This window comes from Dipteris shenzhenensis, chromosome 4 (genome assembly GCF_047967505.1).
Source record: "Dipteris shenzhenensis isolate YYH24624 ecotype China chromosome 4, Dip_SZ_1.0, whole genome shotgun sequence".
Lineage (NCBI taxonomy): Eukaryota > Viridiplantae > Streptophyta > Polypodiopsida > Gleicheniales > Dipteridaceae > Dipteris > Dipteris shenzhenensis.
Genome location: NC_141599.1, coordinates 57,658,025 through 57,673,152, shown reverse-complemented (window position 1 = coordinate 57,673,152; position 15,128 = coordinate 57,658,025). Strand labels below are relative to the sequence as shown.

General features: G+C 43.2%; 1 protein-coding gene across 3 annotated transcripts in view; it reads right to left on the bottom strand.

Moving 5' to 3' along the window:
• Positions 1–1,062: 1,062 nt before the first annotated feature.
• LOC147903102 (F-box/RNI-like superfamily protein) overlaps positions 1,063–15,128 on the bottom strand; it is a 46,384-nt gene continuing 32,318 nt past the window's right edge. For 2 of the 3 annotated variants that reach the window (XM_087373306.1, XM_087373307.1), the window contains exons 3-4: positions 1,667–1,947; positions 1,063–1,510 (exon numbers count right to left, since the gene is read on the bottom strand). In XM_087373306.1, coding sequence (XP_087229432.1) covers positions 1,277–1,510; positions 1,667–1,947 — 515 coding nt within the window. In that variant the 3' untranslated portion in view covers positions 1,063–1,276. The remainder of the gene's footprint in view (positions 1,511–1,666; positions 1,948–15,128) is intronic. The other variant, XM_087373308.1, reaches the window with a different exon arrangement.

Sequence of the window (15,128 nt, the reverse complement as noted above, 5' to 3'; positions counted from 1 at the left end):
AAAGAGGTCCTTAAGTAGGCACCTCATACAAGGTCACTGACATCACTGATGACCTCAAAGCTCCACAATCATCTCCTCAATCTGCTCCTAGATTCACTCAATCATCCTATGTGGCTTTTCCACCACCTAACTGTGCTTGTGGGCACCTAACTGTGCCTCTAGCACTCACACATAGAAACATAAGGTGTGCCTGAGGCATACACCTTGAGATATCCCAACAAAAAAACCCTTGCAAATAATTCACATAAGTAATACTTTGGTTGTAAAGATAGCAATGGGAAAAAACCCTTGCAAATAATTCACATAAGTAATACTTTGGTTGTAAAGATAGCGATTCGTACTCTTTTGCCAAAAGATGAAGTTTTCCCATTTGTGCCTAGTCGATAGCATCTAGTCACGTTAGGATCATTTCTTGGATCCTAAGGTTGACATTCAATCTTGATTGCACTTTTTAGTGTGATATGATGGCAAATATATTTGTGAACATGTGGATATGATGGCAAATATAAAACATTTGACTTACAATGTACAAGGGTTATGTGGCTTGAAAAAATGTGGTTCCTTTCTTGTCTACACCTTATCTTTACAGCACCTTAAATCAAATTGAAATCCTCTTATATCTTTTATAGACAGCATCTACACATAATATTTATATTATACAGCATGAATGACGACTAACAAACAGGTTATTTGAACACCGCAGAAGAGACAGACTTTTCAGTTTCGGGATCAGCTTTGAAACTGGTCAAGGACGGTACAATTCCAACAAACGATTACACACTGTGCTAGTGCACTTGAGTAGCAATTTTAGAGCTAATCTTTTTTACATGCTCAACAATTTAGTACTGCAGAAAATGCAAATTTTCATGCCCTCATTTCTCAAAATTTTCTGCAAACAACCATGTTTGCCTATGTATTGTATGATGCATCGCTTGCAGCAACAACTATGATGCAAGACTTAACATGCAGCCCTCTCACTCGACATAAACCTTCTAATAGGATCTTTTTCTAATAGTTAACATGTCCATGGAGAAAACCCTGGCAAGAAAATGGATGATCAATGATAACATTTATACAGAGAAACAATCAACACATCACACCAACTTGGATGGATTGAAAATTTTAAACCACGTTTCTGGGGAATATACATGCAAAGCATGCATCGTGGAAAAGGGGTACACCTCACTATGATACCAGAGTTGCCTAAGATGTATCACTTTTCACTAGGAACCATGCTGCACGACTAATAACAAGCACTTCTTTCTCTGATCAACCTTTATTCTATCTGTATAAAATCATACTTAATCTTTAACCCTAATACTCTGATGAAAAAATCATCTGCTACACTCTCACAATTCTTCATCTGTGAAACCCTGATATTCAGAACTCGCAGATTGGGACTGCACTGCACAAGTGATTCAAGCGTGGCCATCTTTTGATCGGCATTTAAAGGTGATCTCACTGTAATAGTAGCTCTCTCCAAACATTCAATCATGAATATGGGGCTTAACTGCCAAACAAAAGTAAAATAGACCTTGTTAGAAGTCAAATATTTAACAGCTTTTATATGGAGCGGAACAGGATACATTGCAATTGAACAATTGATAAAATGTAACTCGTGTATTAAAACATGTGCAGGGTTGTATGAAGGAGAGAATAAACTAACCTTCATGAGACTGTTTTTTTGAGACAATGCTGCAAACATAGCCCCTTGCAGTTCAAAACTCTTCAATTTTGGATGGCACGAAAAGAAGTCCACAAAATCTACCTCAGGAAAAGGTTCCAGCTTGTCTCCTTCTCCACAAAATTCAACTCTCATAGTCAAGTCTTCCAACTCTGTAGCAGACTGTAAAACTGTTACGATTGCCTCCCAACACCATTGTACTCCCCGAAGGCACAATGACTGTAATCTATGAAGCTTCCCAACTTCCACTTTCTTGACTTTACCTGCACCGGTTACCGGCCCAGTTGAGAAACGAAGAAAGCGACATTAACCTCACATACCATCAGATTTATCAATAAAACAAGGTAAAACAAGGAAAAAAGTCAACATAGGAAGCTGGTCAGACATTCAAGAACTCAGAGACTTGGAGGAGTCTCCCCTGAACAAGCCCTTCCTGCAACAGGAGTCCTTTCTTTACTCTGGCAAGTAAGCTTTTCATTTATGCTCTTAAGAACACGCACAAACTGTTTTTGACGGGACAGCCACAGCCCACCCGAAATCCCAGATATCTAGTAAGGCAATCTATACAAGTTTACTTCAAAAATTGGCATTTGGGTAACAGTGACTGCTCCTACATTGTCCAAACTGTGTATTCACCTCCTATCACCACCAGGAGATCAGAAAATCCATTCCATTCCAATAAAATTCAATAGTACAATGATGCTGGTCGCAGAATATTGCAATAATATCCGTATTTACAACAATCTTTACTTGGTGAAGGCATTAGATAGTGGATTGCCATTTCCAACAGTCTGCCATCTTCACTTCCGCAAACAAGAACAAACTGAGAAATGATTTAGAGGTTTAGTACGGCGGACTTGGATATGCATATGAAAGAAAGAGAAGATCTTGTGATACCTTCAGCTAAGAATAGAAAGCTTGAGAAAGGCTGCAAATGTGAATCTTTAGATCACTACTTACTTTAAAAACTTGGATCTTGAGAATTATCATTCCCGTAATTGAGACATCTCGACGGTATCTATAAGGTAAATGCAGTGAACTTTAGGATGAAAAAAGGCCATCAGGTTTGACTCTCGCTCAGTCGGCACTGAACCAAAAGGAGATCCCTCTCCTTTGTGTCACCATCATCCATGTCTAGACATCTGCATGGAGATCTAATTAACTTCAACTACTTGCATTTGACGATTGCGCAAAGAAGCTGCAACATTGGCCCATTCGAAGTTCATCGAGATCTTACATAAACCATAATTGCAGAATCTTATAGCTTGGTAATGGAAGGGCGGGAAACCATGATGGCTGTTCAGTGTGTGCATGAATGGCACATCAATGTACTTGAACATTTAATGGTACAATGGTACAGTTTTAAATGGCTGGGGTCTAAGGGGTGATCCTAGGAATAGTATGAAGTGCAATGCCAAGATCTAAAGGAGGCAAAATTAATTTACGTCCATGAGGACACATGGCACTCAATTGAGTTCCAAGTGCCATACACTGTTTCAAATGAGATCAATCCACAATGCTCACATCTTCATCCTTAGAGCTGTCATATAGGAGGCCTGACACCAGAAACAGAGTTTTTCCTCTATAAAATTTCAAAAAGCCTTCGGCTCTATACCATGACTCCAAGCCTTGGATATTACAGACGATGTTATATGAACACCAATGGCTTTGTACAAAAGAGGTACAAAGAAAGTACGCACCACACACAGATTCAAAGCAAGTGAGCAACATGAAGCAAGAGAAGCCTCTTTTCATGCCTCCTTTTTGGCCTTTACATTGATGAGCTAGCCTCTTCGTGGACACACTAGGATATTAAGGATAGATTTTTGCACAATCTATCATACCTACTCTACTATATGCAGTAGAGGAGCTACAGATGCATTTGACAGTCATATAGTTTTTGTGAAGCCAAGGCATGAAGGCCAACCTGGGTAAAATCAAGTTTATAATCTTCAACCCCTAATGACACTCAGCTTCATCGTGAGATTTTCACAGATGCAGAGCAACTGATTGGGATAGTCAAGTCCATATCAAACCGACAACATAGGCACACTTGATAAGAGGACACTCCTCCTTATCAAGAGCAGAGAGACTACGTTTTCAAGCACACTTCTAGCACGAATATGAAACCAATGACCCCATATACAGGTCTCTTTCACGCAGTAGACCTTGGAGTGGATGAGTGGACTGATTTCGAGAAACTACAAGGCATGATGCTATCTTGTTGAAAATGGGGAGAGGGTGACAGACACATGATTGCAAGAGCTGAGGCACGAACTGATGTTGATTGATTGATTAATCACAGCAAGTACATAGCCTCTTTTATAAGCTGGGCAAGCCTTACAGACACCTCATAGATGAGGTCACACACAAGAGAATCTAGATCCTATAATCTAGGGGAGGAATCACACCTACCACATGAGGTGGCACAAGTGGCCTCAAGACTCTTCACACTCACACAACTCTAGGAAACTCCTAGGACTCTAGGACCACACACACTAGGACTCCGATTCCAACAAACCCCCCTTCGGAGCTAGGGTGAGAAACCATGACATCTTCCAGACTGTGCATCCCAGGCAATCTCAGAGGCTAACAGCTGAGCATAATTCAAAGGTTGAACCAAGCACTCTCATGGCTTAGGTGTCAACGTGATCAGAGACTCAAATCTGAGCATGGATGCATGACCAACTCATAGGTCTAGGGAGTACACCAACATCCTGGAACTCGGCCAGGCCTGATAAAGGAAAGACATAACAACCCCCTTGTCTCCTAATTGGGTACATGGAAAGAAGTGGAGCCTTTTATAGGACAAGGCACACAAAATGACAAATTATTACATCATTTTAAGGGGACTACCCAAGGCAGAGTACCTAACACACATGACTCTAGAAATCCCACTCTTCATCTATCACCTCATGGAGGGATAGACCAGAAACAACAGCAGTGCAGACTTGTTCCTCAGGTCCAGAAGGTGTAGCTTCATCGTCTTCGTCCTCGCTCTGCTCCATAGCCAGATGGCATGTTCTTTGGCTTGTACCTTTGCCATTTTCTTGAAGCAACGATCCTCTGGATGGCCAAGTTTCTAACAGTAATTACATTTAAGAGGCTTTCCGTTCTTCTTGGGCTTATTCTTGAGAAAGAATGCTTTGCCAGATTCGAAGGAAGATTCTGCTTTCTCTGTAAGCCTACGGTCCTCATCAATGAGATGAGCTACCATATGAGATTGAAGACAAGAGTTGAGGCATAAGCTGATGTTGATAGATCGATAATCACAGCAAGTACATAGCCTCTTTTATAGGCTGGGCAGGGCAAGCCTTACAGACACCTCATAGATGAGATCACACACGAGAATCTAGATCCTATAATCTAGGTGAGGAATCACATCTACCACAGGAGGTGGCACAAGTGACCTCAAGACTCTTCACACTCACATAATTGTAGGGCACTCCTAGGACTCTAGGACCACACACACTAGGACTCCGATTCCAACAAACCCCCTTTCCGAGCTAGGGTGAGAAACTATGACATCATCCAGACTATGCATCCCAAGCAATCTCAGAGGCTAACAGCTGAGCATAATTCAGAGGTTGAACCAAGCACTCTCATGGCTTAGGTGTCAACGTGATCAAAGACTCAAATCTGAGCATGGATGCATGACCAACTCATAGGTCTAGGGAGTACACCAACATCCTAGAACTCGGCCAGGCCTAATAAAGGAAAGACATAACAACCCCCTTGTCTCCTAATTGGGTACATGGAAGTAAGTGGAGCCTTTTATAGGACAAGGCACACAAAATGACAAATTATTACATCATTTTAGGGGGACTACCCAAGGCAGAGTACCTAACACACATGACTCTAGAAAGCCCACTCTTCATCTATCACCTCATGGAGGGATAGACCAGAAACAGCAGCAGTGCAGACTTGTTCCTCAGGTCCAGAAGGTGTAGCTTCATCGTCTTCGTCCTCGCTCTGCTCCGCAGCCAGATGGCATGTTCTTTGGCTTGTACCTTTGCCATTTTCTTGAAGCAACGATCCTCTGGATGACCAAGTTTCTGACAGTAATTACATTTAAGAGGTTTTCCGTTCTTCTTGGGCTTATTCTTGAGAAAGAATGCTTTGCCAAATTCGAAGGAAGATTCTGCTTTCTCTGTAAGCCTACGGTCCTCATCAATTAGATGAGCTACCATATCCTTAAAGCTCATATTGCGGCTGACTCTCAGGACAGCAAGGATCTCATTGTATTTGGAAATGTCTTCAATACTTGAGAGAAGTACAGCAACTTGATCATCATCTTCAATGGCAGATAATTATTGGAGAATTGACCCAAGATTGCTCAAGTGTTCATTGAGGGTTTCAGTTTCCTTCATCTTGAGCTTGAAGAGTTTTTGTTTGAGAAATACTTTGGAATTATTGATCTTATTTCCAAACAAATTCTCTAACTTTTCCCAAACGTCGTTTGCTGTCTTATCAAAATCCACATGGTGGATAAGGTTGTCAGCTAAAGCTAGGCCAATGATAGCCATTGCTTTATCATTTTGGTTTTGCCACCAATTGATTCTAGCATCATCACTTTGGGGTTTTGACTCCTTGCCATTGGTGATATTCCATATCCCTTCTCGCATAAGAAGAAGCCGGAGTTTTGTCTGCCAAGTTGGGAAATTGCTCCCTAAGAATTTCTCCATGAGCAAGGAGTTTTTTATGCTATCCATTGGTGGGAAGGTCTTAGCTGTTATTACAGCCAGTGTCTAAATCCCTTACAATGTTTACTCAGATTTCAAAAAGGGCCCAAATTTTACATGGTAGAAGCTCCAATTATGCCAAAGGAAGACACAGAACAGAAAAGCCCTAAATTTTAGGGTTAGGGTTACTGCAAAAATTAGGGTTTGCAAAAAATTGGGGCTTTTCAAAATTTCCTAGAGCATAGTGTTCTAGCAACACTAGGGGAGCTTCAGACCATAAAAGCCCCAACAAATTCACCCAAAATGAGGCAAAATTCTTGAAAAGCGCAATTTAGGTTTTTGAGCTCAGAAATGGGCTGGAACAAGCCGCTCTTCAAATCGGTCTGAATCCCCTCCGAATGTGGAGGCGATTTTGACACGGGCAGCAAGATAGTGCAGCATACCTCCGAGTTCACAGCAGGGCAGTCAAGCTGAGCAAAAGGCGGAACAGTTTGCTGAAGCGTGGGCAACACAAATCAGCACGGAAGCGTGAACTGCAAACCAGAAGAGCTGCGACGTGCGAGTCAATGGCCACGGCCCTCACAAGGTCGTCAGTCGCATGAGAGCAGGCAGAACATCTCAGACGGACTGTTTGCAGAAGATAGCGCACATTTCAAGGCCGGCTGTACGGACAGTAGGCCTGTTTGTACAGCACAACAGTCCGCACAGTCCGTACGGCTGTACGGCCTGTTTGCTGGTCAATGGAGAGGCATAGGTCCGGGCTGATACGGGCTCTTGTACACTGATGCTGAGGCTAAAGAGCAGGAGCTCATGTGGAGAGGCAAACGAAGAAGAGGGAGTGCTTCGAGGAAGGAGAGGAGAAGAGAGTGGAACTAGAGTGGCCCAGCGGAGGAGAGAGGTAGCGGGTAGGATTACGAGGTAGGGCAGCAAAGGCGGGTAGAAGAGCGAACAGAGGAGCGGGCAGAAGATCCGCAGGATGGCGGGTTTGTTTGCTGCTTGCTGTGGGCTGAATGGCGACTGTTGCAGGAGCAGCAGCGTGGGCAGAGAGGTGCAGCCTAGAGCAGCAGTTGCATGGGCAGGAGCTGTGGGCAAGAGCTGGAGCAGCAGCGTGGGCAGCTTCGGGTCAGCAAGAGCTCAGTCAGGGAAGACCTGCTCTGATACCAACTGTTGAAAATGGGGAGAGGGTGAGAGACACATGATTGGAGACAAGAGCTGAGGCATGAACTGATGTTGATTGATTGATTAATCACAGCAAGTACATAGCCTCTTTTATAGGCTGGGCAAGCCTTATCTTCCCACACAGACACCTCATAGATGAGGTCACACACAAGAGAATCTAGATCCTATAATCAAGGGGAGGAATCACACCTACCACATGAGGTGGCACAAGTGGCCTCAAGACTCTTCACACTCACAACTGTAGGACACTCCTAGGACTCTAGGACCACACACACTAGGACTCCGATTCCAACATATCTCACATGATCCGAGGGAGCATTTTATCTTCAGGTGTCCTGTTTACTATGAGATCCGAGGGCATTTCTACTGCCTCCTCAAAGATAGTTATGGGGTTTTGGCCGATTTCATCTCCTACCTAGACCAGCAGTGTTTGGTTGGTTTCATTCATGAGATGCTAGGCACTGTGAGAGGATACTCCGAGCACGGGGACGGGAGCAGACTTCTTCCTCAACTGATACCTCTCAGAGCTCTATCACGGAGTTCTTTCAACCAAATCACATAGACCCCCACAAGACGAGACCTCGACATGACCGTGACTCGGAGCCTGTGACCCGACAGCTCAGACAAAGGGTTGACACACAGATCATACTTGGGGACGCCACCTCCTTGTTTAGAGTCGGAGCCCAACCGACGGGGGTCACAGTTGCCCTGGTTAGACGCAGAGCTCCAACCAAGAGACGTACCAGGACTGCACCTTTGAGGGATTGACAGCGCTCTATTGCTGACCTCATGCCTCCACTACCTCATCCATCCTGATGTCCTGTTGCTGATGATGATTATGATGATGCTGAGATTGATATATAGTCGACTATCAACATGACTATATTGTACTTAGGACTTAGTACTGCCATTTTACATTTTTTGCATTCTGCATTGGTGTGGATGCTCGTTTAGTAGCTCCACTTCCACAGCTCATTGTATCAGGTTTTTCACAGCCTCATAGAACCATCGGTCTTCCAAAGACTTTAATAAACTCTCTCTCTCTCTCTCTCTCTCTCTCTCTCTCTCTCTCTCTCTCTCTGTGGAAATGGCAAAGCTGCTACTCTTCATCTACAATAAAATGCAATAATAATTAAATCAAAATCTAGCAAATTTATGGAAGCTAGCATAACTAGTTTTGAGCTGAAATTACTGTCCAAAGAAGGCCAACCAACAATGAGAAGGGGACACTAACTAGTACAAAAAAACATAGAAGAGATCTTCACTCCAAAAAGTATCACTATAGACCCAATCTTTTAACCCGCTGCTCCCATTTTTACAGATCTACTAAAGAGCAGGTGTGTGAAGCGATGATTGAAATGCAGAACGAGAACACTATGCTAATCAGTATGGTCAATCCATCAAAGGACAGCATGAGGGAGATGTCGCAAAGGATGCAAGAAATGGAACCCGTGCGCTCAGCGGCAACTGATTTTCCTCTACAAATGGCTCGATGTTATGGTAAACAGAGAAGTCACAACAGATTCCTCAAATAGTCTCTATTGTCTCTTGCATGAATCTTTTGTAATATTGGTGCTCAATCGAGAAGAGAATGATCTCATATGTTGTAACATTATCTTCGCACGTAGTTTTCTATATGCATGTGATAATAAAACTTTCATACTTTATCTGCTTTAATCTCAGATTTTGAATTTCATGAGTTCTCTGAAACATTAGTTGATTGCATGTAGGATTTGGTTAAGGTTGTGATTTCATAGTTGGTATCAGAGCAGGGGAGGCGATGGAAACAAAATCTGATTCGGCAACTAAGCTTGTGATCTTCAATGGTATAAATTTCCCTTCGTATACCTAGATGAATCCAAGAACATTCCCAAACTCATCCTCTAAAAACACAACATAGTGCAGTTTCAATCTCACGATAGTCACTCATAAGATTGAAAACCATAACTCCATCACGCATAGTAGGGACTAGCTACTATGACATCCCCACTGACGTCATCAGCGCCCAACAGTGGGTGTAGACCATAGTATAAAAGCATGCTCTCACACATACAAATCCACACACCCACACATACTTGAGCATCCATTTATACAAAGTCTTCGTACTGAGTTTCTGTCGGCACTCCGGAGGTGAAGGGCAAACTCAGCCATGACGAAGGCTAGCACTACAAGAGAAGGCTAATCAAAAAGTAGTCCAAATCTCTTCATTCAAGCTACAACTGCTTGTGAAGTCTAGACGATTTCATTTTAGTCTCTCCCAAACGAGCATCTAAATCTAAATCTAGCTGATAGGGCAACGCACCATTTAAGATAGAAAGAATAATCGGAATACCAGCATGGCAGCTCGGCTTGAGGTTATACTTATGGAGAAAAGCCTGTGGGAAATTGTTTCGGGTTCAGAGAAAAAACCGACTGGTAAGTCAGCTCAGGATGTTTCCTGACAAGGTAGCTGCGTGGGAAAGTAAGAATGAAAGAGGTCTTGGCATCTTGGGACGTGCTTTAAGAACCAAGTTCAATCATCATCTAGATTTTTTGAAAACTGTCCATGAAAACTAGGTTGTTGTTGATGCACAGTTGAAGAATTCGAAAGTCCTTAAGCAGGAATTTTTCAGTTTACAAATGAAGGAAGGAGTTACATTATGAGAACACTTAAATTGAATGAAAGCTATCCTTCGCCAGCTAGCAGATCCCGTATTTCAGGTTGAAGATGCAGACTCCAAGGCAGCACTGCTTTAGAGTCTTCCCCCCGTTTATGATGAAATAGTCAAAATCCTCCGAGTGAACGCTGACATGAGTTCATTGGCTAATGGCACAGATCTACTGCAGGTTTAGCTTGCCTGTGAGCTAGACAGCAACTGATCTTTCTCTACAAATGCCTCGGTGTTACGGTAAAGAGAGAAGTCGCAACAGATTCTTGAAGTAGTCTCTATTGTCTGTCGCATGGATATTGGTTGATCCTCCAACAAGCTCAGTCGAGATGAGGAGGATCTCATATGTAATTGCACATTATCTTTGCATGTAATTTCCGTAGAACTCTTAGATGCATGTGATAATACACCTTTCATATTTTAGTTTCTGTTTCTCGGATCTTGAATTTCGCGAATTCTCTCATACATTAGTTGGTTGCATGTAAGATTTGGTTACAGTTGTCATTTCACACACCATCACGGTGAGTAGCTTGATGGCCAAGCACATGAAACCATCCTTGAGCAAAAAAACGGCAAACGGGCAGATGCACAAGGATTCCAGGCACCATCGCAAGTAGGATTTCGTCCCAAGCACTCGCCAGTGGACCATCTCGTCACCACAAGAGCAGCAAAAGAGGGGCAAAGAACAAGATAGGAGCTGTGTACTGTTGCTTTGTAGATTTCAAGAACGTATTTGACATGGTACCACGCAAGAATTTATGGGAGAGACTATAAAAGCTCCAAGTTCCTCTAGAACTCAAAGAAGCTACATACAAACTTTACGAGAAGGTACTAGCACAGCCATTGTTATGCAGATCTTGTTCCACGGAGAAGATCATCATAAGCAGTCACATATGGATCAGGCACGGCTGCTCCCTCTCACCAACTCTTTTCGGCCTCTTGAGAGATAAGCTGGAAGATCGGATGAAAACAAATAGTAGAGAAGGAGTCCAAGGTGCTGGTTATGCCTTATTATTGCTCATATATGCAAATGACATGTTTTCTTTGCAAAGGATAAGAGGGACATGCAAGCACACTTGGATGCATAGAAAAATTTCTGCAAATATTCAGGTATACAGGTCAACGTAGGAATGACAAAGGATGGTAATTGGGACTCAAAACAAACAAATGGATTTCTCATTCGAAGGAGTGTCCTTGGAATCACTAGCCACATACAAATATCTAGGGCTGCATTTTGCAGATAACTACGAGTGGAATGCATGTATGGAAAGAAGAATCCTAGGAGGTTTGAAAGCTCTATAGCGCTTCCATAATAAGTGCAAGAAGGCACACCTACGCGATTGGGAGATCAAAAAATGTCTTTACATTGTGCTTGTGCAAATAGTGAGACTCTATGAGTGTCAGCTTCGGTCAACCAAGACATTCCCAACTCCGATCGGAGAGTTTTGGCTTTAATTAAGACGCCTTGACCCATGGTCAAAGCTCCTTAATTACAATCAAGAGGGTTGACCTCGGTCAACCATAGTATTTCTATGTTATGTGAGCACGTGTTTAGAGGGGGCCCACAATGACTAGGATTAGTCTAAAGATTCTTATTTGCATGCAACCGCTAGCAGTTAATGGGTGCCATGGTGGTATGTCTCATTAATTTGTTTCAAGTACCAAGAGAGGTTGAAAACCCTAAGCCTTACGGAGCTTAAGCAACCAATTAGGAGATACTCCGTGTGACCAAGCGCTATGAAGGATCCAGAGTTCGTCTTTGAGGCATGTAACAAGGATTTAGGCTAGAATTATGACAAGTGGCATGTTGCCAAAAAAGTGAGCAGAGAGCTCTTTGTAAAGATTTTTCACGTTTGGATGGAGATGTCAACCTCAAAGCTGAAGCTTGTACTCATATTTTCTTTGTGAAATAAAATCCTTCGGTGGTCCAGCCCCACTGCTGATGGGCCCTAGTGTGCTATGCACACACAGAGAGAGAGAGAGAGAGAGAGATTTCATAGAGTTTCATTTCCCTTCGATTTTTGTAGAGATGCTCTAGAGCAGAAGAGAGAAGGAATATTCAACAGAGAGGGAGAGAGGGACACGAGAAAGATGGGGGGGGGGGGGGGGGGGAAAGGGGTTTACCCCCTTCAACAGCTCTCACGTTGAGGGCTCTCTAATCAAGAAGCCTTCTGCACACTACAGCCCTATTGTAAAAATAGCCTCTTGACGATGCCTGAGAACTCCAAGCTCGGAATTCCAATGCTGTACGGTGTTGTACAAAACGATAGTCTAAAAAGTGTGGACGGATGATGCAAGTCGGGACTCCAAGACTGTAAGCTACTCCGAAAACCGTACTAAATAATGATGAAAACGTTTTCTTAAGGTCTAGGGGCCCCGTTTTTTTGCCCCCAAAAAGTCCACGTACAATTGGCCATACCATACACGTACGAAAAAACCCTAATATCATACGTACAGTTCAGCCAATCGTACACGTACAAATCCAACTATAACTAGAATGGCCTCTCCTTTCCCTTTAGCAACAATCCGATGTTTCTTGCCTATGCTTGAAATTAAGCGTACTCTCTCTGGCATCACAAGATGAACCCCTTTTCTGTGGAACCAAGGAATTTCCAAAACTACATCGAATTGGTCCAAAGCTGAAACAAAAAAGTCTTCTTTAAATCCTGCACATGGATCCTCAGCTTGCCAATGAGTGGAGTTACTAGTATTAATTATCCCTAAAAGATCCGTCGGTTATCAAGAGATTGTTCGGGTTCTTGCGTCTTGATCCTTAGCCACAAGGCGAGATCATGTGAGATGAAGTTATCGGTTGCACCTGGATCAAACAAAATAAACACATTCTAATCTCTTTGCTCCATAAAAGGAAAAGGTCTATGGCCTCGAGATCAACCATTCTCCCCTGAACATCATGAGCTCCTTCCCCCAAGGTCTTTGTTAGTTCTTTATGCGTTTTTTGCTCCCTCAAACTCGAAGTTTTTTCGGGACCCTAGGCAACTATATGCCCTTCTTTCCCGCAATGGAAGAACTTTCTTTCCTTTCAAAAGTTCTCGGGCTGTTCTGAAGTAAACTTTGATGCGCTTTGAGACTTCTTTTGACTTTGTACTAATAACATATTCCTTTTGATGGTGTCCCCATCCTTGCCTTTTGACGCTCCTAGTGTCTGTAGCAAATCTTCTTTCATCAACTCCACCACTAAAGTTGAATGCATCAAAGCTTGAAGATTTGTCATGGATTCAATACTTACTTGGGCACTAATACTGAGATGTAAACGAGGCCCTATGCTTTCTTTTCTAAGACATCCTTGAAGGGAGTCATAAGCCACCCAAAACTTATCGATTATAAGTCCCAACAGTATTCTGAAGCTGTCATACTCACGCTTTCCTAAGCTGTGTGGACATCATCAAAGAAATATTTAGGCAAGAACTCCTCATAAAACTATTTCTTTAAGTCTTTCCACTTCTTTGGTGCTTCGAAGATATACGACTAAAAGAGCTCTCCACCATGCCCTGGCGCTGTTTGTAAGATGTAGACTTAGAATCTTCAACTTTGACTTCTCCTATAATCTCACCATACTTTCCATCAAAAGTGATGAACTTGGTGGACTTACCACCTTCTTTGAAGTCTCAGCTTCTAGATCTGGATCTCCTCTTTTTTCGTCCATGAGAAGAAGAATCTCTAAATGTGAAACAAGAAGGAAAAATAAGAAAAAGAAGAAGAAGAAGAAGAAGAAAAAGAAGAACTGCTCGACAAGGGCGGGCTTGAATTTGGGGATCTTCGTCCATGCCTTTTACTCCATCTTCTATGGGGCTTTGGGATTCTCCTTATTTCTCTTAAAGCATACTCCTTTTGGGATGGTGAAGGACTTTGAGAATACCTTCGCTGGCTGTAATTCATGCCCTCACTATTTGGAAGCATTATCTTCTTGGAGCGGATTTCATGGTCAAGACAGATCACCAGAGCCTCGGTAATTTCTTAACAAAGACAAAGCTCTCCGAAAAGTAGATGAGGTGGGCAAATTTGAGTCCATTTTCATTTTCAAATTATCCATACTCTAGGAGTCCGAAATAGAGTTTGGGACTTACCTCACTGGAGACTCCCGAGGCTGGCCTTGGAGTCATCTAGACGATTAGGGGAAGACACAAGCATGCACATATATCCACTTGGCTTGCCAGACACAATATCCACATGGACAAACTTTCTTCCTTTCAATACAGCATGGGCGCACCTCCAAAGTCGATCCTACGTGATGAGATCAACCGTATCATACGGTTAGATCTCCTCTAGCTCCATACATCTCGGCCTTGGGGAGGGGACCACGAGCTCCCCACTAAGACCTAGTTCTACCGCGACCATTTCCTCAGAGTATCAGAGGAGGAATTCATCATCAAACCCTAGTACCTCGAGGACAGAGGAGTCTCACATGCACTGAAGACTGCCATTGGACATATGCGGGTCTTGTCCCATCAGTTGAGGATCACGACAGGGACAGTTGCAGGTATACCTAGAGAGCAGAGGATTTGCATGCTATGTACGCTAGGGGCAGTTGAGACAGAGGAGCATTTTCCTTGCACTTGCCCAACCTACTATGAGATCCAGGGATGCTACCATTGTCTCTATCTGGAGGGGAGTGGCTTCAGTCCACTATCACGACTGATCCATTTCCATGACCAACTCTGCATTGGGCTCTACCTGATGGAGATGCACCGGCACAAGGAGACACTACTATGGAATATCAGAGAGCAACAGAAGGCGGCTAGACCATAGGACATAGAGACTAATCGGGTGTTGCGACGCGTCAAAGACTTTTATACATATGAGTCAGCTCCAAGACATAGTGGAATACGGGAGGAGCTAGCTGATATGAGGGCAGCTTGGATCAACAGAGAAAGCCCGCACGGTGGCACCGCGAGAGGGACGCACAGACCACGCGTG